The following is an 18,718-nucleotide window of genomic DNA, read 5'->3' as shown; positions in this document are numbered from 1 at the left end:
CCGTTTCGCCTCGGAAGCTCATACCAAAGTTCTACTCATCAGTAAGCTCGCAGAAAGGTTCCTACCTTCTCAAGCACCTTCACAGACAAAAGTGGCTGAAACATGACTCAGGCCGGTAAGGTCTAGACGCAGGTCGAGTAAGAGATGGGCCGGAGACGTGTCGCACTTGAACAGTCGACGCAAGCAGGTTGAATGATGCACCGGAAGTCGCTGGCAGCGAAACTGCGATTAATCGACAGGCACAGGGGCAATTTCCTGAGAACGAACCTGGCATTATGGTCGTTTGACAACTGTTAGGGTTCACGAGAAGGTGATCTCTAATAGTCGGTGGTTCCGCGGATCAAAAACAAGAATAGGCTCGCAGCTTCAAGAAGGAACCTCCTCCAACTTGACAGGTAACTCCGGCCAAAGGGATCTGCACGCGCCAGCTTCGACCCGCGACGTTGAAATGGAAGTCGCGGTGAACGAGCGAAGAGCCTGGATAAACAGTTCCTGTCAGAGAAACACGCGTAGGCCAGGAATAATTGCGTACCTGTATGAGTGATCGTCCTGAAAGCCCACAACCCTGAAGTATCCAATTAAACGGAGAATGGAAAGAAAGGAGCGTATCAAAGGCGAGGAACGGAAGTAAGAAGAAGGTAATATATCAAACACAGAAATGGCTAAATGATAAACGTGAAATGATAGAATTAAATGGAAGAAGAAATCGCTTTCGAGCCCTTCACCACGCGACACACTACATCCCCACCGCACCCGCCCTCCAGGTTCGCTTATTTTTTATAGTTTTGAATTCATAGCGATTTTTTTGGTCCCTTTGTTTCGGGATCTGTAGATTTCGGCGCCGTACATTCTTGAAACCAACAATCATTATAGAATACCATTCGAGTCCACCTTCGTCTTCAGCCGAGTTCATCATTGGAATCATCGCCATCCTGCAGACTGACCGCCGCTAGGTGTGCCGCAACGTCCGGTTCAAACCCGTATTCGTCGCCAATAGTTTAAAGACCAGTATCTGCAAGCTCGTCGATTTGATCATGTTTTTCGTCAGCAACAGCAGGAGCGTCCAGAGCCAGACGTTCGAGACTAGCAAGAAGTGCATTTTGAGCGCATCCATTGGCAGGGCCGTCCTCATCCAGAGGGTCGGCAGCGACAGCTTCGCTCTCGTATTCAGCTTCAGCAGGGGCAGGAGCATCCAGATCCAGACATTCAAGGGTTCCATGAAGGGCGTCTTGGTCACAACCGACAGCAGGGCCGCCCTCGACTGCGTCGTCGACGGGAGCATCGTTGACAGTGTCATTGCCAAGGGACATCGTGCCAAGCGCATCACCAACCAAGTCAGGATCAGTAAGGTCCTCAGAAGCAGGCTCCTCCTCATTGGCGAACATAGGCGCGACACCAATGCCTCCCCAGACAAAAGGCATGGCGACAGGCTGTTGCCTCTTAATCCCTAATTCCTTCTCATCGTCCGAATCAAGCAAGAACAGCGGCATCTTCGCAGGTTCCTCCGGAACTGGATCGACAGCGGGCAGAGGGCCAAAGAGCTCTTCGATCATAGCAGCCTCCTCGGCGGTCCTCTCCACTGGCGTCTCCTTACACTTCAGCGCTTCGCGAATTTTGCGGCGGGTAACTGACTTTTCGCCAGCCACGTCCGGGCGACGCTTGTGGCTTCGCTTGCGGTTCCTCCTTGTTGGGCCGATGTAGCAGTCAGAACCCTCCTGGTCGAGCTGGGCCTCGTATCTCCGACAATCATGTTCCATCTTCTCACAGCGGAAAAAGTGTATCGCGTCCCAACGCCGTCGCTTTTCCCGGAGGGGGCACGGGCGCGTGTCGTCTGCTGGAAAGATACCATCCAGCGCCAAAGCCTTGAAGTCGAAGGGCGGATATAAGACATAACACTTGCTCCTGAAGTACCGCCGCAGGTTCTGACGAGCCAGCTTAAATCGAAGTCGGCGAGCCTTGTCCACGATGTTGACAGGAGAGTGGCGATCGTCGAGAGCTCCCTTGCGGTCCCAGCGGCGCCCGGCGAGGAATTCAGCAGGCACATGACGAGCATCCGTGAAGCCTTTGAGGTTGAACTGATCCTTAGCCTCGTCCTTGCTGTACTTCAGTCGACATTTCAGTGCGAAACAGAGACGTTTACGAGTAGCCAAGCAAGTCTTCCGCGCGGGAGAGCGTCGCACAAAAGTCTTGTCTCCGGCTTCCTCCAGGTCGGCATCCTCTGAGACGGCCTCGGAAATGCAAGGAGTATCGTCGGAGAAACCAGCCAAAGCATCACCAGTAGTATTATCAGGAGCATGCAAGGTGGCATCGCGGATCTGGTCGGGGACAGGGGGGGAACTAGACCGGCCTTCGGAAGACTCGTCGTGCTCGGATGCATCCTCGGTGACAACAGTCGAGACATCAGCGGGAAGACATAAAGAGAGACTAGACTCGATTACAGGCAGATAAGCAGGAAGAAAAGGTGCGGCGAACAGCCTGACAACGATCTGGGTGTGCATTAGTCAGGGTAGGTGGAGGGTGGCACAAGCTAGTCTACGAACCTCTCTACCTTGGCTGTTCAACCACTCGCCCTTCTCATGCTGGACGATGATGTCAAGATCCATGAGCGATTCACGTTCTTGCGCGCGGGAGATCTTGCAACGCTTCACGAGATCAGGCCTCGAGTCGTCCACGCCGTAGTCTGCAGCCTTGCGGTCGTAGCCGTCACGTCTACGCTTGCCGTAGATCAGCTTTCCGGAGCCATCGTAAGCCTCGAGATGTTCATTGTGACAGACACGGCGAACGCGGGGAACCATCTCGAGCTTTGCATTGTCGGCAGCCAGGATGGCCTCGAATTCCAGTCGGATCCGGCGGCGGATGAGATGTTTGCCCATGTCCTCAAGATACCTTCGCCTGCGGTATTGGTAGCTGTCTTCAGTCTCGCTGGTTCGACGAACGACTGGCCGCACTGGCTCTGCGCAGAACCAGGGAGAGTGGGCAGGGGAGAGACGAAGCCGAGCCGAGAATGCGACAATGTTCGTCGAAGCGATAGTACCGTACATTGCGGACAAGTACAAAGGGGCACGAGGGAAGTAAGAGAGGAGGTAAGGAACAGGTTCAAGACGCGCACGAACCGCGTCGAGGGTACAGAGGTGTGACTCACGTGACGACGACCCATATATGGAAGGTGGTTTTCCGCTTTAGTCTTGCCTCTGCTGCAGCAGTCCTCCCAGCTTCCAAGTTCCAACCACCATGTCGGCCTCGAAAGCAGAGCAGAGAGCACGAACCTTCGCAGTCCTCGAGTCGAGGCGCCCCCCATCAGCACCTTTCCCCAAAAACGTGTACGGCATCTGTCTTTCAGAAGACTGTTTGAAGCGGTTCGGCATCATGATCTGCAAACGCATGCACCCCACCTTCGACGAGACCGACGAAACCCAAGTCCTCGTCTCAAAGTTCTTCGCAATCGACAGGATACCCGGTCTCTGTATCCTTGGTGTGCCCGACCTATGGCTTTCTCGATGGGCTTTACCATTCGCTAGGTCGGATGCTGGGGTTCAGCAGGTTCTCGTCCTCGCAGATGATGGCTCGGAGGAGAACAAGGCGCTGGCGCTGAAGAATTCGAAGCGGGTGGTGGCTAAACTGCTCAGGTTCCTGGGCATGGAGGAGCAGGAGCCGAGGTGGTATCCGGTGCAGTTGGCACGCGTAATGTGAGTCTATCTTTTCAGCCGTTGAACCTTGCTCAAAGGTTGTCTTCCAATACCCCTTTCATACACACAGCGCTTTATTCTGAAGATGTGGGTCTGTGAACGCTTGTACATTGTATTAGTATCCCATCTGCTTGCGTTTCTTGCTATGAATCAATGCCATGACCTACGGGAGTAGATCGAGAACGACACCTCTTGCGCACACATCTGATTATATGCATAGTCGGTGGGAGCGCGGAGTTGGTGGCTTCAAGGTTCAATCACTTGGGAGCCAATCGTGAAGTCCTGGACCTCGAGAGCCTTGACTTCGGGATGGAAACGGCGCGTATAGTCAGGTAGAAAGAACGGAGGGCTCACCCTGGCACAACATACAGATATCTTCGATGGACTGGACTCCCATGACACGCAACAGAGCAGAACATTGCCATATTAATGCATTCATAACATTGCAAAGCATTGAAAGATACCCAGCCATCGAAGAATGGGCAGCATCCGTACCTCCCCGCATCACCGCTTGACCCAAGCATACTGCAGGCCACGTCCAATCAGCACCTCCCTTCGTCCCTAGAAAAAATAAAGCACTCACTCGCTTCCTGGCCTTCGCCAGGCCCGTCTTCTTCCTCTCCACCATCCGCGGGTCCCTCCGCACCAGCTTCGACCGCCTCAGCACCAGCTCGACCTTCTCCGCCGCCTCCCTTGCTCGCCGCACCGCCTCCAGCTTCTCCCTGCGTGCCCTGACGAGGCTCATCACCCGCCCTTCCTCGCTATCTCCCGCCCGCTCGTTCATCTGCTCCAGATCAGCCATGCTCATGGTCATGTCTGAGCCCATGGTCTCCATGCGCTCCACCAGCGCTGGGTCGACGCCCGCCAGCTCACGGTTTATAGGCTCGAGGTAGTTGGTTTGGATGTGTTCGGAGATGAGCTGGGCGCGGCGATGTTCCTGTGCCAGTATTCCCCGGGCGATACCAGTTACGATAGAACCGGTCTGACCGGTAGTTCCGCCACCTCTGTAAGAAAGGGAAGGTGAGATTGTGATGTGCATCACGGAAGATTTAGCACAAGTATGGAATGCATTAGGCCGACATCTGAGCTGTATCCTCTAGGAAAAGCGGAAATTATAAACACACCTGACCAATGCAAAGACATTGTAAGCGCCGAGTACACCCGCTACCTTGAACGGCCTGAGGATAGCCTCTCGGTCCGACAAGTGGGGGAAGTACTGCGGCAAGGGCGTATTATTCACCAAGATCTGCGTGACCGGCAGGTCATTAACGCTCTCCTTCCCCTCCTCGGCGAGCCCAGACGGAGCCCCGGACACTTGCTGCTCAAACGGCACGGTAGGAATCAGCCAGACCCTCGCACTGCTCTCCTTCCTCCGGCCCACAGTATACGACCGCCCATACTCGTCGAACGCCACGGGCTTCCTCTTCCCCTGCGCAAGCCGCGCCTCCTTGTTCGGCCGCTCGAACACCTCGATCACCCCGTCCAGCCCCCTCTCCAAATCAGCAAGCGCCGCCGCCCGCGCGATCCGTCTGCACTCGTGCAGGTCGCTCAGGATGTCTATCACCCGTCGGTGTCTCGTGGTTGTGAGGCGCTGGCCGTCCGCGAGCGTCGCGGCCATGTCGACCTGATTCATGTAGAGGGTCGGATACTCGGGCAAGGCAGCTAAAGCGTGTGCCGGTAGTGGATACAGCCCGCGGTCACGAAGAGCCAGACGAGCAGCTTGAAGCGCATCGTTGAGTGTCGCTATGGTCTCGTAGAAGGATGGCCGGGTGGTGTAGTAGGCTGGCGAGGCTGGCTTGTCCTTCCTGCGCCATGAGTTGGGGTTATTTCGGTAGGTGGGCGGCGCGACATCCTCTAGTTGGGCAGGGGGGATATAAGCTTGTTCTGTAGTAGCATATGCACGGAGGAAAGTCGGGATTTGACGGAAAACAGGTCGACAGCGGCAAAGTCGGACGAGCAACATTTTGAGCAGCTGATCAAAAGTCACCGACGGCGATGACTACTTGACAGCTAGTTAGGAGGAGGGCACGACCTCTGGTATATGGTAGAGGTGCTAGCCCTAGGTAAGGCTCAGAGCAGCCACAAGTTCCTCGGGAAGACGAGGCGCAGGCCACGTTCCGAACAAATGCTTGGAAATTTCTGACTCTAATGAGTTCCCTGTTATGGCAGGAGACCTGCCTTCCTGGGTAATTCTTTGACCGGAAGAAACACATCTCTGAGCAAGAGGAGAGCGGAGTACTATATAACAATGACACTAGATGACAATACGATCTAACTAAAACCAAGACAACACAGAGAGCCACGACGGAGATGATATAGGAACGAAATAAACATAAGGCACATAAGTGAGCACAGCGTCTGGAATCATTAATGAATACACCTTTGCCTGGATAAAGGAGCGACAATTGCAACGAAAGCAAGGAGCACCAGCTACGTACACTCGCCAAGATAGAGCATTACTGGAAGTACAGTGGTTGCACGTCCTGTTGGCCGAAGGGCAGATTACAAGCTGGGCATTTGCGTTGCCGAGTCGATATCCGCGCCTCCACGCACTGCTTGCAGAAGGCTACAAATTCGAACCGGTGAGTATACGTCCGAACATTTCAACTCGCGAAAGTAGCTCACAATGCATGCATTTGGTGATCACCGCATTCCGCATATTCTGTCTGCAAGTAGAGCACTTGAGCACGCTCATGAGCTTGTCCACTTCGCCCTGCAGCTCCTCCTCCCGCTCATGCTCCTTCCCTTTGGCACCTCCCTGGCTCGACAAGCTGCGCAGCTTACTCTGCGCTGTAGCTTGCAGCCGCTCCACCTCCTTCTCCTTCCTCCTAATCGCCTCCTCACGGCGCCGCAGTTCTGCCTGTTGCGTGTAGTGTTTATCCAATATCTGCTTGAGTTCCGTCTTGCACTAAATCCGGGAGCAGTCAGACGATCCGAAGCGGGAGTGATAGAGGCGTATGTACGTACCTGCGCAGCCTTGGTCTTTTCGGCCTCCAATTTCAACTCGTAGTCCTTCAGCTGGTCCGTCAACCTATGGATCTCGGGCCCGTACTTTTGGACTATCTTCCTAGATTCTGCCTGCTCGCCCTCCAGTAGTTTCTGCGGCAAATCAACACCAAGAAAATTTTGATCGGGACGAAGAGACAACGCACCACCTGCGCGAGCAGATTCTTCTCTGCCGCAATGACCGACTCCATGCTCTTCCCATTCTTCTCGATATTCCGCACTAAGCTCTTCCGCTCGAACTCCACAGCCTCCTTATCTCGCATAGCAGCGTAGAACTTATTCTCGATCTTAGCTCTCTACATGCACCGCCAAGTTTAGTGAATCATAACGGAGCACGTTCAACGATGGCCACATACGTCTGCGAGTGCCCTGGACAGCTTCTCTTCCAGAGCAGACAGATCGAAGACCTTGTTCTTCACCTGCTTATCCAGCGCCTCCCAAGCAGCCGACAACTTCTCCACCTCAGTGTACAGCGCACTTTCAGCCTGTATCGACCCTATGTCGACAACGATCCTCACTTTCGTATAACGAATAACTCACTTGCGTCTGCTGCTTCAACTGCAACCTCAGTTTTTGAAGCTCCTCCTCCTTCTCCCGAAGTTGACCAGGAGAATCCGAGGAAGAGCCAGAAGAAGCGTCACCGTATATGGAACGATACTTTTCCAGCTCCTTGCTTAACTGCGCTACCTGTTCGCGGGCTTCGGCTTCGGATTGCACATGCTGAGCGACGTCGGGATGTTCTTGGTTCAATGAAGACAGGGATTCTTGCAGGGCACTGAGCTTAGTCTCGGCCTCTCTGAAAAGATATCATCCAAGTGACACATGAATGAGACTGAACCAAGGCTGCGATCAGGAAGGACTCACTCAAGACGGGTCCGAAGCTCATCGACATACGTCTTCCCGTGCACAGACTCATCGCTGAACAAAAACGCAACGAGATCCTCATCACCCGTCGACGCCGCCATCCTCGTCCTTAACCTCTTCACCTCAGACTCCAACGCAGCAACACGCTCCTACATGCACGGACGAATAGCGTGTCAGCCCCGATATCCTGCCCGCGCGAGCAAAAAATGAATGACTTGCGGAACGTGACTGCGCGAGATTCCTATACTCCGCCAAAGACGAGAGCTTCACCGAATCCTTGTGCTTCCGCTCCGACAGCTCCGCCGCTTGCTGATCCCGCTGCTCTCGCAGGCGGACGAGATCCGCGTCGCGCTTGGCTATCACGTTCGAGTACTCTTGCTGGATTTTCGCAACCTGAGCCTGGTGAGACCGAGGGCGGTGTCAACGGCAAACTGAAATCATCAATTGAAGGATTTAGACGTACATTTCCCTTCTCCGCCTCTTCTGCAAGCTTCACCCTAAGTTCACTGACCTCCTCCTGGGCTTTCTTGAGTTGCTCCTCAAGATCCGACCTTTGCCAGGTCGCGTGACTGAACTCCTGATACACCGCTTTCCACAACGGCATCTTCTGAAGTGTCTCGTCTGAGGGCACTTTTTGCTGCAGGATACAATCAGCCAGGTGGAGCGACTCATTCTACGTATGATACCCACATCCACGGCGAGGGCGAGCTGCTCTTCCCGGAGCGCGGTTATCTCTTCCTCTAGCCGACGAATCTCTTTCTCCCTCATCGCAGCAATCTCTCGCCAGTCGTCCATCTCCTCAGCACTCGGCCGCCCAGTACCATTTGGCATGGTGTCCTCAGTCGGAGAACTGGCTTCTCCGTGCTGCTACAGTCGTCAGTGACAATGACAGTTAGTTATGAAATGAATGGGAGTACTCGGCGTCTTAATGATGGACCACTTACTGCAGTTGGTGGTTGTCCATCGCTCTCATCCTTCATCTGTACGTCCTCCACTTTCACCTTCGTAGGTGAAGGCGCATTTGCAACCGGTTCCTCCTTCGGTGTATGCTTCTCTGGCGGGGCACTAGAGCGGGAGTCGGACTGGGGAATAGTGCGACTAGACAATCTCTCCAAACGGTTCTCTGCGGCTACCAGGCGCGAGTGATAATTCTCTTTCTCCGATTCTGCATCCTCGAGCCTGGCCCGCATTACTTGTACCTCAGAGCGAAGAGCGGTACACTGCAGACTCATCAGGCTTCCAGCGGCACCTTCGTAGATGGCACTTACCTCGGTACGAGCCTTTTGACAGGTTATGTACATATCATCCGCAGACAAAGCCGCTCGTGTCTGCGACCCCATCTGAACAAATGAAGCTACCAGCTCCCGTGTGGCATTCATCTGCTCCTGGAGGGCCTTCTCCAATTCAGGCGATGATTCAGAGTCCACATGTGTCGACATGTCGAAGAGGCCTGAGAGATGCTGCACCGATCAGACACGTCAAAGAAGCTGCAAGACTAAAAACCAGACCTGTCGTGTCGACACTGGCTGAGGATAATGCCTCGGGTTTGACCAGTAGTCGTATCGTGTCAATTAACTACGCCCACCAGTAGATCATAGTCAGGGAGCGGTCCCGGTATAGAATGACTGTGGTTTACCTGCGTCCAGCAGGCTTGGATGGCAGATAACCCTGCTTCACATGCATTCCGCCGTCGTTCAAGTTCCTCTATCCGATGTTGGCTCCTCTCATGTTCACGAGAATAGTGCTTCATCCGCCGAAAGATGGCCTCTTTGCGGAATGACTGACCACATACATATCATACCCTTAGCACTCAAGACCTCTTGCATGCCATTGGTGAGACAATACCTCGAGTTCATCGTTCTCCTTGGGTTCATCCACCTCTGTGGCCACGCCATTCACGCGGGTCGGCGATCCGTAGCCATTCGACACCGCGCGTTTCTTCGTCACTACAGGGTCTGCATCTTCGGCATGCGTTCGTTTCCGTGACTCCATAACGATTAGAAAGATTCGTCGCTCCGACTCGCTCGAATTGAGGACAGACGGCACGCTGGCCAGTAAGAAGGCGGACGATGTAGCGAAGTCTTGAGGCTACTGCGCGTTTCAAACTCCGACGAATTTTCTCAGTTCTGTGGCTCCCGCGAACACTCAGGCAGGATCAATGAAGCTTGTAATGAAGCCGCTGTGGCAAACCTACGCATGCGTTTATATCAACAGGTATTAGTAAAAAGTACGGAATGTATCCGAGGTACGTCTTGCAGATAATCTGGTATGCGCTCTATGTTGTGGTAGCGAGCAAAGGTGAGCACCGTTTCATAGCTGACTGACAGGGAGGCTGACACGTCCAGCTGTAGCAGCTGGATGACGACTTGGACGGCAGCCGCCCGCTTCAACCAGCTGCCGTGTCAGCCCCCTCTCAGGTGTATATAAGGGGTGCGCATTCGTCTTTCTTTCTCCATCCTCTCTTCCCCTCTCCCATCATCCTCTCGACGTCGGGACTTCCACTCTTTACCACACATCACTATGCACTCTTTCCATAAGTTGCTTGGTGTCTCGTTCTTGCTTGGGTCTCTGACCTCTGCGCTGGCTATGCCCTCTGGTCATGCTATTGACCTCGATGCCAAGCACAAGTACCCTGTTCGAGAAGTCGGGGACGAGTTGAACTCCGTCAGTGTTCAACCCAGCGCGGTGAGTCTGCTATTCTCCCTTGCCATACACATCAAGTCTGATGCAATGTTTCGTAGACGAACTCTGTTCCTGCCTCGCCGTTGCAGTCCGATGTTATCGTCAGCAACATCAGCTTCAACAGTTCCTCTACCATCGGCGACCTCGCAAACAACCATACCATGATCACGGCCAACCTCTGCGTTATTCTGGGCGTCAACTACACGGATCCTGCGGCTAACTTTACTCAGGCGGTCAACAATCAGACCCAAGCTCCGGAACATATCGGTCGTAGCGTCTTCCTGCGTCTCTTGTGCAAGTGCATCGAGACCCAGACCCGCACCATGCCCGAGACTTGCAAACCTGTCGGCGATACCCCGGACACCTTGCCAGCCATCTTGAGCAGCCTAGATGTCGATGGCCGTCCTAACCAAGGTAGCACCGGCGGACAGGCCAACGGCGGTGCGCAAGACGGGAACGCTCCTGCCCCTGCCAACAATGCGAATACTGGATCTGGCTCTACTGGCGGCCAGACTTCTGGCGGTGCTCCGACTCATGGCGCAGGCTCTGGTAGCGCGAACGGCGCAGATGGAGCTCAGCAAGGCGGCTCTCAATCCAACTCTCCTCACACTGGTGCTGATCGCGGCCGTCAACCTCCCTCTGGAAGCGGCCGTCAAGCGGGATCACCTCAAGGTCAGGACACCAATGGATCTGCCAGCGGCTCCCCTCCTCCTCAGCCTCAAGCCAACGAGAGCACTGGTGGTAGCGGCAATGGTGGTAACGCAAACGGCTCCGGCGATAGCTCCTCCCGCCCTCAGCCTCAAGCCAACGAGAGCACTGGCGCTAGCGGCAACGGTGGTAACGTAAACGGCTCCGGCGATAGCTCCTCCCGCCCTCAACCTCAAGCCAACGAGAGCACTGGCGGCAGCCGCAACGGTGGCGATACTCAAGGATCGACCAACGGGCCCGCTAATGGAAGCAACACCGCGGACACCAACGGATCTGGCGGCAACGGCGGCGCTCAGGCATCTAATGGCAACACTGCTCAGCCTCAAGCGGACAGCGCCAGCCAGTCCGGTGGTCAAGGTCATCCCGCTGAAAGCAGTCCTTCCAACAGCGGCGCGACTGGTCAGAGCGGCACGGGCAGCTCTTCAAGTGGTCCTAGCGGTGCGACATCGAGCAGCACTAGCAACAACGGTTCTCCGAGTGGTCCTAGCGGCTCCACGTCAGGCAGCCCCAGTAACAATGATTCGCCAAGTGGAAGTTCCTCGGACACTTCAAGCGGCCCGTCTACCGGCTCTGGAAATGGTGGTTCGACGTCCTCTGAAGGCTCGCAGACTGGCGGCAGCGGCAACGGCGGAGACTCGAACGACGGAAACCGAGGTCCAGCCATTGCTCTTCCCATTCGCCTGCCCAGTCTTTCCGGCGTATCTGCTGCCGGTGACAACCTCCCTACGGCTAGCATGCCTGCCACTTCCCCCGACGCGTCATCTGCGAGCAACAATATACCCGCCCCCGACTCCGCTGGTACTCCATCCAGTCCTGTCGCGTCCGGAAATGCCAACGCTCAGCCTACTGACGGGGCCAAGGCGCCCTCAAAGCTTTGTGCTCGGGTCAGTGTTAACGGTACGGCTTGTGTGGACGTAGATGCTTCTGTTTAGGACATGGCAGTTTGCTTCATTTTCTCTTCAATACCATATGTCACACGATGTATAACGTCTTTCATTTTAAATGACATCCATCAATTATCATTCCATTATCAATGGAACCGTCACATCCTCATTAGTTGAGTAAGCGAGAGAGGGAGACTTTCGAACAGCGCCCGTCTATGGAACGGTGACTTGAGCCCGAGAGTAAATCTCAAGCAGGTGTCGAGTGCGATGCGTATGATACCAACATGAGGCTACTGCTGACCGGTGATCGATCTAATCGACCGATATTCATCGAGAATCGCGAACAGGTGTCCACATGCAAGGTGATGAGTGAGCACGCCGCATCGTGCAGTTTCTGCGATAATCCTGGTCCAGTGCGTTTCTATTCACCTATGCATCTTGTCGCGCTAGTGTATTATAGAGCGGGTATTTGGATGGCGTGATAGCCTGCCGAGCCGTCTAAATCAATCACTTCGCAGTCTGCTTTATCCCCGTTGCCTATCTGAGTCTCCACGCAAGCAAAGTCCATGTCCTGTATGCGAGACAAAGACGGTTAGTCCAGGGCTGCAACATCAAATCCGATTCCCTCCTTACCGTGTCAAGAACGGCCATAGGATGGTCTGGGCAAGAGAGCAAGTCAGCGCGCATCCTCAGTTACTAAGCATGACTAGTCTCGGGGAAAGACCTACGCCATATGCCAGTGTCGTACACTATACCCTGGCCAGCACTTGCGATGAATGCACGCATAGTCTTCAGATCCGGCTTGTCGTCCTCCCCATTTTTGGAGACTATGACGAGATAGGCCTTCCCTGGAGCCTGCAGCGAGTCTTCAGCTCCCCCAAGGTTGGCCAGAGCCGAGCCAGCACCCATAGGAATGAAAGCCTGGTTAGTGTACGGGTGGCGCTCCAGCAGTTTTACTTCCCAGCGACCGCCTGGCTTGGCAGATATGGGGGAGCATCTATAAACGGATATACCCGTCGTGGCGCCTGAGTCCGGCGGGTACGCCGACTCCAGAAGCGCGAGTTTGTGGAATTTACTAGCGGTCCCATTATTCGCGGACGTGACCTTAGTGCCGCGGGGGACTGCATCAGGGTCGGAGTGACCCATTATAACTTTCCCGAAAGGCGCGAATGCCTCGGGTGTCAACGGGACGGCCGGTATCGTCGGTCCTGATGATGATGGCGATGAAACCGCTGGCACGGCGCCGAGTATATCGGATGCTGAGTCGGAGGGTTCGGGCGCCGTCACAGGCGCAGTCGTAGCGGCGGCTGACGCAGCAGGCAGCTTCGCTCGCCGACCTAGTACCCGGACGCGCTTGATTCCTCCATCGGGATATATCGTGACGCGCACATGGGTGAACGCGCTATCATGGACGTTTTCGAGCTGGAAGAAGTGTCTGCGATGCGGGCCGAGCTTGGTACGGGGTAGTACGAGGGTCCATGCATCCTCGGGCTGGTCCTCCGGTATCAGGCTTGTGCTGTTAGTGGCGTGCACTTCGCAGCTTTCTGGAAAGTTGCCCTTGAAGTGCGCAGTATCGATCTCGACTTGTTCTAGATAGCCGGCGGCGCCGCTAGAAGTGAACTTTGCATGAGCTATCGTCAAGTCAACGAACACAAAGGAACTAACAGCTTGATGATGGCCCAGTCCTTGTGACCCTTCTGCCTACTTCTCTTAGTTTCCCATCCATCGCCCATGTCCTTACCTATCGTCACATTAATGAATATCGTGTGACATCACACCAGAGTCCATTGGTTCAACAAAAACAGGAAAATATGTGACGAGTAAGGGTGGACTGCCAAATGCGGGAGGATAAAAACACAGGGAGGGGACTTACCTCGTCCCGGGAGAATAAGGTTGGAACCGACACCAAAGTGCTGGTCTGAAGTGAAGACTACACGTCCTCCAGCCAAAACATGTGCCAGATCTAGGATATCCGTTTCGCTGTCTGGGAAAATGGGTTTCACCAAGCCGTACACACGGAACCGTGCCTGGCATATTCAGTATCGCAACTTCGCAAGGAGCAGAAAGGCCAGCCTCACAATGCCTCCGTCGGGGTACATATTCAGCTTCACATAGTTAACCCCGGGTGTCTCAGGGATTTTGAAAAGATGTCTAGAGTTCGGACCGAGAGGAACTTTGGGAAGGATCTCAAACCACTGTGGCGGAGGTCATGATCCATTCTCGTTGTCATGCACGGAAGGTGCTTACTCGGGCATCGTCCACCCGGGGTTCTTGTTCCTCCGTCGAAAACAGGGCGTCGACGGATACTTCAGGTGCCTCATTACCTAGAGGCAATTTCAGTCAGGATCAGTCCTTCACGATTATAGTCATGTTACCATTGAAATGCGAGGTATCTACGTCAAATCCGAAGATAGTGCCGGCCGCCCCCAGCTTGATTATGCACCTGCACTTGGTGTCGAATGGTGAGCGGCTCTCATGAATTTATAATGGACTACTGACCAGTCGTATGTGGGGTTATGCCGTCTACTTTCCCATCCGCTGTATATAGCTCCTTTCGGACCAAACTGGCCCTTGCAGCTCTGTGCTGGCTGTGATACCGGTTTCCGTGTATATTCTTCGGAGAGAATGTGCGATATAGCATACCTCCACTAACAGAAGATTATATGCCTCTGCAAAGAACTCATCCGACACCGAAACAACTCTGCCTCCGAGAGCCACACTGGACAGTTCTGTAAACACATTATGAGGCGTTTGATTATTCGTGAATAGCTGCGCCGCATACCGATTGATGTGGCAAAGTCATAGGACTTGTCTAGAGGAACCCTTTCGTACGCCATTGCTAGGTCGAATCTGTACCGCTACGCAGATCAGATGGATCCCTGGAAAGGTAATGCGAGCGAAGTCCGCCGCCACGTTATCCAGATAAGCGATCGAAGCAATCGTGTCGGGCTGAAAGTGGCAAATACGGGACTAATATACGCCGTCTCAATACACTCTGCATGCCGACGTAGTTCTTCCAGCTAACATCTTCTGTCCAAGTTTGCGAGCGCGTCGTCTCCCTTTCAGAATGTTTGACAGCGCACCGTTCGACGAGCATCCCGTACGGTACGCCTGGGGACTTGTGCGGGCACGCGCGATACGGTCATCGCCGTACCCAGAATAGCAATCAGACTCGGATATCACATGAAACCGTCCGCACTCATCGACGGCCACAAGGATGGGACCTCGTATTATGCCATCTACCATTCCTCGCCTCCTTGCATCCCACCACCATGTTAGACCACCTCGTAGGTCGTCCCAGCCCTTCGTGGAAGCGAGCCAAGGTATGTTTAGTAGGCTCTGGACGCGCCGTGCGCTCACCAGGTTTCAGGTATTCTTGGTCCTATTCTTTTGGTTCTGGCAGCTCGCCAGAGGGAATGAAAGTGGGCCGCGTCTCCTATGGATAAGGAGAGTGAATAGAAGACTCCGTATGCTACCCAGTTCTCTGGTTTCATACAGTACTAATGCTATTACACAGAACGCTTCACGCCGTGGCAACTCATTGTCAGCACGCTTACAGCCGTGTACGCTCTGCGTAACTTTGACAAGATCCTTGGACTTGGATGTATGTACTCGTCTTTTATCTGACCTTTACGAAATTGACTGGACTTCATCACATAGCTCCAGAACCTCTCGCTAACCTTGTGAGTGTCTTCGAACCCGTACAATACAACCTCGTCTGATTATGTGATGTGTAGTACTCTCCCTCTTACTACCGCGCTACCTGGATCGCGACCGGTCTCGATGCAGGATTTGCTACCGCCATGACAATCAGACCGAAATGGCTGAAAGATCTATGTTCTATTCTCTTCTCTGTATATTATATTATATATACAAACGAAGCGGAAGAGAAGGTACGCATGCATTCATCGACATCTACGGCATCTCAAATGCAGTCATCATAGCTCCGTCGATTCAGAGCAGTCCCGACTGTCGAAATGCTTCGGACTACATGGGAGAAAACAACACATCCCTTCGTAAGATATTTCAGTCTTTACCTGCATCCATCGCTTTCTCATGCCACTTCCATGACCATTAGATACGTGCTCTTGCGTATAAACCACGCGTATCGGTACGGAGGAAGATACACTTGCCGCGGCCCAGAGACTCTGCGTACCAGCGGCCTATTACAGCATGGCTTTTCTTCGCACCACCAGAGAACAAGCTGAGTCGCGCCACGGACCTTATCTTAGATGTGCCCGGAGGGGGGTTTATTGCGATGACTCCGGAACACCACGAAGAGCGATTGTGTATGTGGGCTGCCCGTACCGGGAAGCCCGTGTTATCAATCGAGTATGGCAAGGCTCCAGAGTGTAAGTTGTTGTATTGTCTGTCATTGTTCTACCGGTACAATGGTCGATTTCTAGATCCTTATCCCTTCGCAATCGACGAGATCTTCGATACTTACCGCGTCTTGGTGGAGTCTGCCGGTCGACTGATCGGTATGTCGGGCAAGAAACTGAGCATAATTATGTCCGGTGACTCAGCGTGAGTTCCAACCTCTCGCTCTTATCTTACGGCGTTTCTCAATTGTCGTGCTACGTGATACAGAGGGGCATGCATTGCTGTCAACTGCATGATCAAGATCCTGGAGACCCAGTCAACGTTGCAACTCCCCAGTCCAACTGCCATGGTGCTCAACTACGCTGCCCTGGACTTCAACTTCACCTCCTGGATGTCTCCCGCGAACCTACAAGTCTTGCGATCGGAACAGTCCTCCCGCCACATCCCCGGGCTGGCCGAGCAAAAGGACCATTTTGGGCATATCAGCCCGCTGTCCATGGTGGGCGATCGCAGGCTGCGCCGCCGGCGCCACAGCTGGCGGGATGCGTTCAAGGACTTCAACTTCACCTCGCCTACTTCGCCGGCGACGGAGACGCCGCCTTTACGTAGGCGGAGCAGACCCAAGTCTGACTTGTTCCTTAAGAAGGACTGGAACCCGTACGTAGCCCGTGCAGACACCGGCAGCATGGCGGACGAAGAAGACGAGGGGGACTATAGTGAAGTGAATGAAGAAGATAGGCCCATCCAGGCACGTGTGCGCGTCGCACCCCCTCCCTCCCTCAACGCGACGGAATTGGAAGAACAGCAGCAGGAGCTTTCGCGTCAGGTTGCCCGGGCAGATTCCGAGGTCCAGAAGAAGGAGAAAGCACCTATTGGCACCAGGATTACGATGACCAGCCGCACCGGGTATTTCCAAGATCGAATCATCTCGCCTAGCATGGTAAGTCCGGGATACCCGTGATGCTGTGACGCCGGCCCCAAACTCGGAGTATCGTACGCCGGGTTTATGGGCACGTTGTCGATTTAATTTTCCTTACTGATCTATTTTTCCGTCATAGATGCGCGCGATGGCCATTCTCTACATTGGCCCGTACCGTAACCCAGACTTCGCGACAGACTACCATATATCCCCGATCCTAGCGCCCAGTCACCTTCTGGCACAGTTCCCGCCGCTTCTGATGCAATGCGGCGAGAAGGATCCGTTCGTGGACGATACCGTCATCTTCGCTGGACGTGTCCGCGAGGCGAAGCGGGCGCGGAGAAGGGAGCTTGAGCTCGCCATCTCCGGCAAGAGCGCCAAGTTCGGCGAGTCGCTGCGAATGAGCGTCGCCGAAGGCGGGGAGTCCGTCAGCGCGATGAGACGCGAGCTGGAGCGACTTTCGTCCGAGAGCGAGGACGACTGGGTGCAGATGGTCATCTACTCGGAATGGAGTCACGGGTACCTGCAGATGCCGACGCTCATGAGCGAGGCACGGGCAGCCATCAACGATATTGCCGATTGGATGGACGACGTCTTCAGCGCACGAAGCGGCGGAACGGCCGTGGAGGGTGCCCAAGGGCGAACCGCGGCTGGGCATCAAGTGCGGGCTTCACGCGACATCCCCAAGCAGATGCAAAGCACACTGGCGGCGCCTGTTTCGAGGAGCGCGGATAGATCGAGGAGTCCGCTGACATCAGAGACGGAGACCGACGATCCCATAACGTTCGTGCCCAAGAGACGCAGCCCGGCGTCTTCTGTCACGGAGGGCTCGGACAAGCCGCGGACGCCGTCGGGCGCAAGCAGCGCGAGCTCGGACGACACTCTGCACGAGGAGCCTCTGGACCAGTTCCCCAAGGGCGGTGATCAGCGCCCGGCAGAGTCCACCGAGGACCCCGGGCTGCCTGCAAGCTCTCCCAAGATGCGAGGGCGGCTTGGGAGTCGTCCAAGCCCTCGGCTGGATATTCTGCATGGGCCTATCATCGAGCCAGAGGATATAGCGGGGCTGGAGGACGCGATGAGTGGACGTAAATCGTCGCCCCGACGGTCGGGCGGGACTGGGTCCAAGGGGACGTCCACTCCCACCATCTCGGAGACCGAACTCATGAGGCGGAGACGGCTGCTGGACTCTCATATATTCGAGTGAGAAATAGGTATAGACATGTAACGTCACTGTAGTCCTAGTGTATTAATCGTAATGTACGAAACGCCCGAGCGAGTCGGGGCAAGGATATATAGATGACCGGAGACTAGTGGGACAGGGTGCCTGTATCCTGTGAAGGGGGAATTGATGCCTGCCAGTGATGTACAGCTTGCACCGCCACGGGATCAGAAGGAAGACGGGAGGGATTACATGCGGTGCCGTAGCGGTGATGTGCTGCGGTATTCGGGCAAAACACGTTGCAGACGCAGAGCCAGAAGATCAGAACGAGGAGGGGGCAGCTGAGACGGGGCCGCGTGCGTGGCGGGAGGAATTGCGAGCGCTGTGGGGGGGAATCGAACGCGGCGCGCAGGGGGAGGGCCCGCCGGGTGGCCGGAGATCCAGAACTGACGGGGCGGCTAAACCAAGGCTGTGCCCGTTTGTCCTC

General features: G+C 54.7%; 7 protein-coding genes across 7 annotated transcripts; 3 read left to right on the top strand and 4 right to left on the bottom strand.

The window, feature by feature from the left end:
* Window positions 1-998: 998 nt before the first annotated feature.
* Window positions 999-3,041, bottom strand: GLOTRDRAFT_127662 (uncharacterized protein; the record flags this gene model as incomplete). Its single annotated transcript, XM_007866234.1, has 2 exons — window positions 999-2,486; window positions 2,541-3,041. The coding sequence occupies 2 exons, from the start codon at window positions 3,039-3,041 to the stop codon at window positions 999-1,001; spliced, it is 1,989 nt and encodes a 662-aa protein (XP_007864425.1).
* A 190-nt stretch (window positions 3,042-3,231) lies between these two features.
* GLOTRDRAFT_127661 (uncharacterized protein) lies at window positions 3,232-3,690 on the top strand (the record flags this gene model as incomplete). The annotated part of the gene is made up of 1 exon (XM_007866233.1): window positions 3,232-3,690. The coding sequence occupies one exon, from the start codon at window positions 3,232-3,234 to the stop codon at window positions 3,688-3,690; it is 459 nt and encodes a 152-aa protein (XP_007864424.1).
* Window positions 3,691-4,071: 381 nt separating this feature from the next.
* GLOTRDRAFT_58566 (uncharacterized protein) lies at window positions 4,072-5,790 on the bottom strand. The gene is made up of 3 exons (XM_007866232.1): window positions 4,811-5,790; window positions 4,270-4,690; window positions 4,072-4,211 (listed from the first exon to the last, which is right to left on the bottom strand). Exons 1-3 carry the CDS (start codon window positions 5,647-5,649, stop codon window positions 4,191-4,193), a joined length of 1,281 nt encoding a protein of 426 aa, XP_007864423.1. The 5' UTR covers window positions 5,650-5,790; the 3' UTR covers window positions 4,072-4,190.
* A 125-nt stretch (window positions 5,791-5,915) lies between these two features.
* GLOTRDRAFT_137657 (uncharacterized protein) lies at window positions 5,916-9,600 on the bottom strand. Its single transcript, XM_007866231.1, has 15 exons — window positions 9,402-9,600; window positions 9,193-9,336; window positions 9,065-9,131; window positions 8,825-9,006; window positions 8,501-8,776; window positions 8,247-8,423; window positions 8,020-8,193; window positions 7,827-7,955; window positions 7,557-7,705; window positions 7,233-7,488; window positions 7,049-7,177; window positions 6,839-6,988; window positions 6,654-6,785; window positions 6,312-6,594; window positions 5,916-6,252 (listed from the first exon to the last, which is right to left on the bottom strand). Exons 1-15 carry the CDS (start codon window positions 9,546-9,548, stop codon window positions 6,143-6,145), a joined length of 2,505 nt encoding a protein of 834 aa, XP_007864422.1. The 5' UTR covers window positions 9,549-9,600; the 3' UTR covers window positions 5,916-6,142.
* A 476-nt stretch (window positions 9,601-10,076) lies between these two features.
* Window positions 10,077-12,057, top strand: GLOTRDRAFT_92371 (uncharacterized protein; the record flags this gene model as incomplete). Its single annotated transcript, XM_007866230.1, has 3 exons — window positions 10,077-10,241; window positions 10,298-11,830; window positions 12,004-12,057. 3 exons carry the CDS (start codon window positions 10,077-10,079, stop codon window positions 12,055-12,057), a joined length of 1,752 nt encoding a protein of 583 aa, XP_007864421.1.
* A 74-nt stretch (window positions 12,058-12,131) lies between these two features.
* On the bottom strand, window positions 12,132-14,667 carry GLOTRDRAFT_120532 (Allantoicase; the record flags this gene model as incomplete). The annotated part of the gene is made up of 11 exons (XM_007866229.1): window positions 12,132-12,401; window positions 12,464-12,489; window positions 12,559-13,439; window positions 13,496-13,571; window positions 13,704-13,857; window positions 13,909-14,025; window positions 14,078-14,154; window positions 14,206-14,273; window positions 14,330-14,418; window positions 14,474-14,559; window positions 14,613-14,667. 11 exons carry the CDS (start codon window positions 14,665-14,667, stop codon window positions 12,285-12,287), a joined length of 1,746 nt encoding a protein of 581 aa, XP_007864420.1. The 3' UTR covers window positions 12,132-12,284.
* Window positions 14,668-15,102: 435 nt separating this feature from the next.
* GLOTRDRAFT_73989 (alpha/beta-hydrolase) lies at window positions 15,103-18,276 on the top strand (the record flags this gene model as incomplete). Its single annotated transcript, XM_007866228.1, has 11 exons — window positions 15,103-15,153; window positions 15,201-15,297; window positions 15,348-15,434; window positions 15,491-15,513; window positions 15,568-15,723; window positions 15,775-15,846; window positions 15,909-16,182; window positions 16,237-16,357; window positions 16,421-17,093; window positions 17,212-18,011; window positions 18,153-18,276. 11 exons carry the CDS (start codon window positions 15,103-15,105, stop codon window positions 18,274-18,276), a joined length of 2,478 nt encoding a protein of 825 aa, XP_007864419.1.
* Window positions 18,277-18,718: the final 442 nt, after the last annotated feature.

This window comes from Gloeophyllum trabeum (genome assembly GCF_000344685.1).
Source record: "Gloeophyllum trabeum ATCC 11539 unplaced genomic scaffold GLOTRscaffold_00004, whole genome shotgun sequence".
NCBI classification, from domain to species: Eukaryota; Fungi; Basidiomycota; class Agaricomycetes; order Gloeophyllales; family Gloeophyllaceae; genus Gloeophyllum; species Gloeophyllum trabeum.
Note: the sequence above shows the minus strand (reverse complement) of the source record. Positions and strands in the feature narration are given on the sequence as shown.

Bases quoted from the DNA above. Each gene is read 5' to 3' on its own strand.
- GLOTRDRAFT_58566 (XM_007866232.1), bottom strand. From the start codon at position 5,649: ATGTTGCTCGTCCGACTTTGCCGCTGTCGACCTGTTTTCCGTCAAATC. The intron at 4,691-4,810 runs GTGTGTTTATAA...CCTTTCTTACAG, and splicing joins AATGTCTTTGCATTGGTCAG to AGGTGGCGGAACTACCGGTC. The intron at 4,212-4,269 runs GTGAGTGCTTTA...CGTGGCCTGCAG, and splicing joins TGGCGAAGGCCAGGAAGCGA to TATGCTTGGGTCAAGCGGTG.
- GLOTRDRAFT_137657 (XM_007866231.1), bottom strand. From the start codon at position 9,548: ATGGAGTCACGGAAACGAACGCATGCCGAAGATGCAGACCCTGTAGTG. The intron at 9,007-9,064 runs GTCTGGTTTTTA...AGCATCTCTCAG, and splicing joins AGCCAGTGTCGACACGACAG to GCCTCTTCGACATGTCGACA. The intron at 6,595-6,653 runs GTACGTACATAC...TCCCGGATTTAG, and splicing joins AAAAGACCAAGGCTGCGCAG to TGCAAGACGGAACTCAAGCA.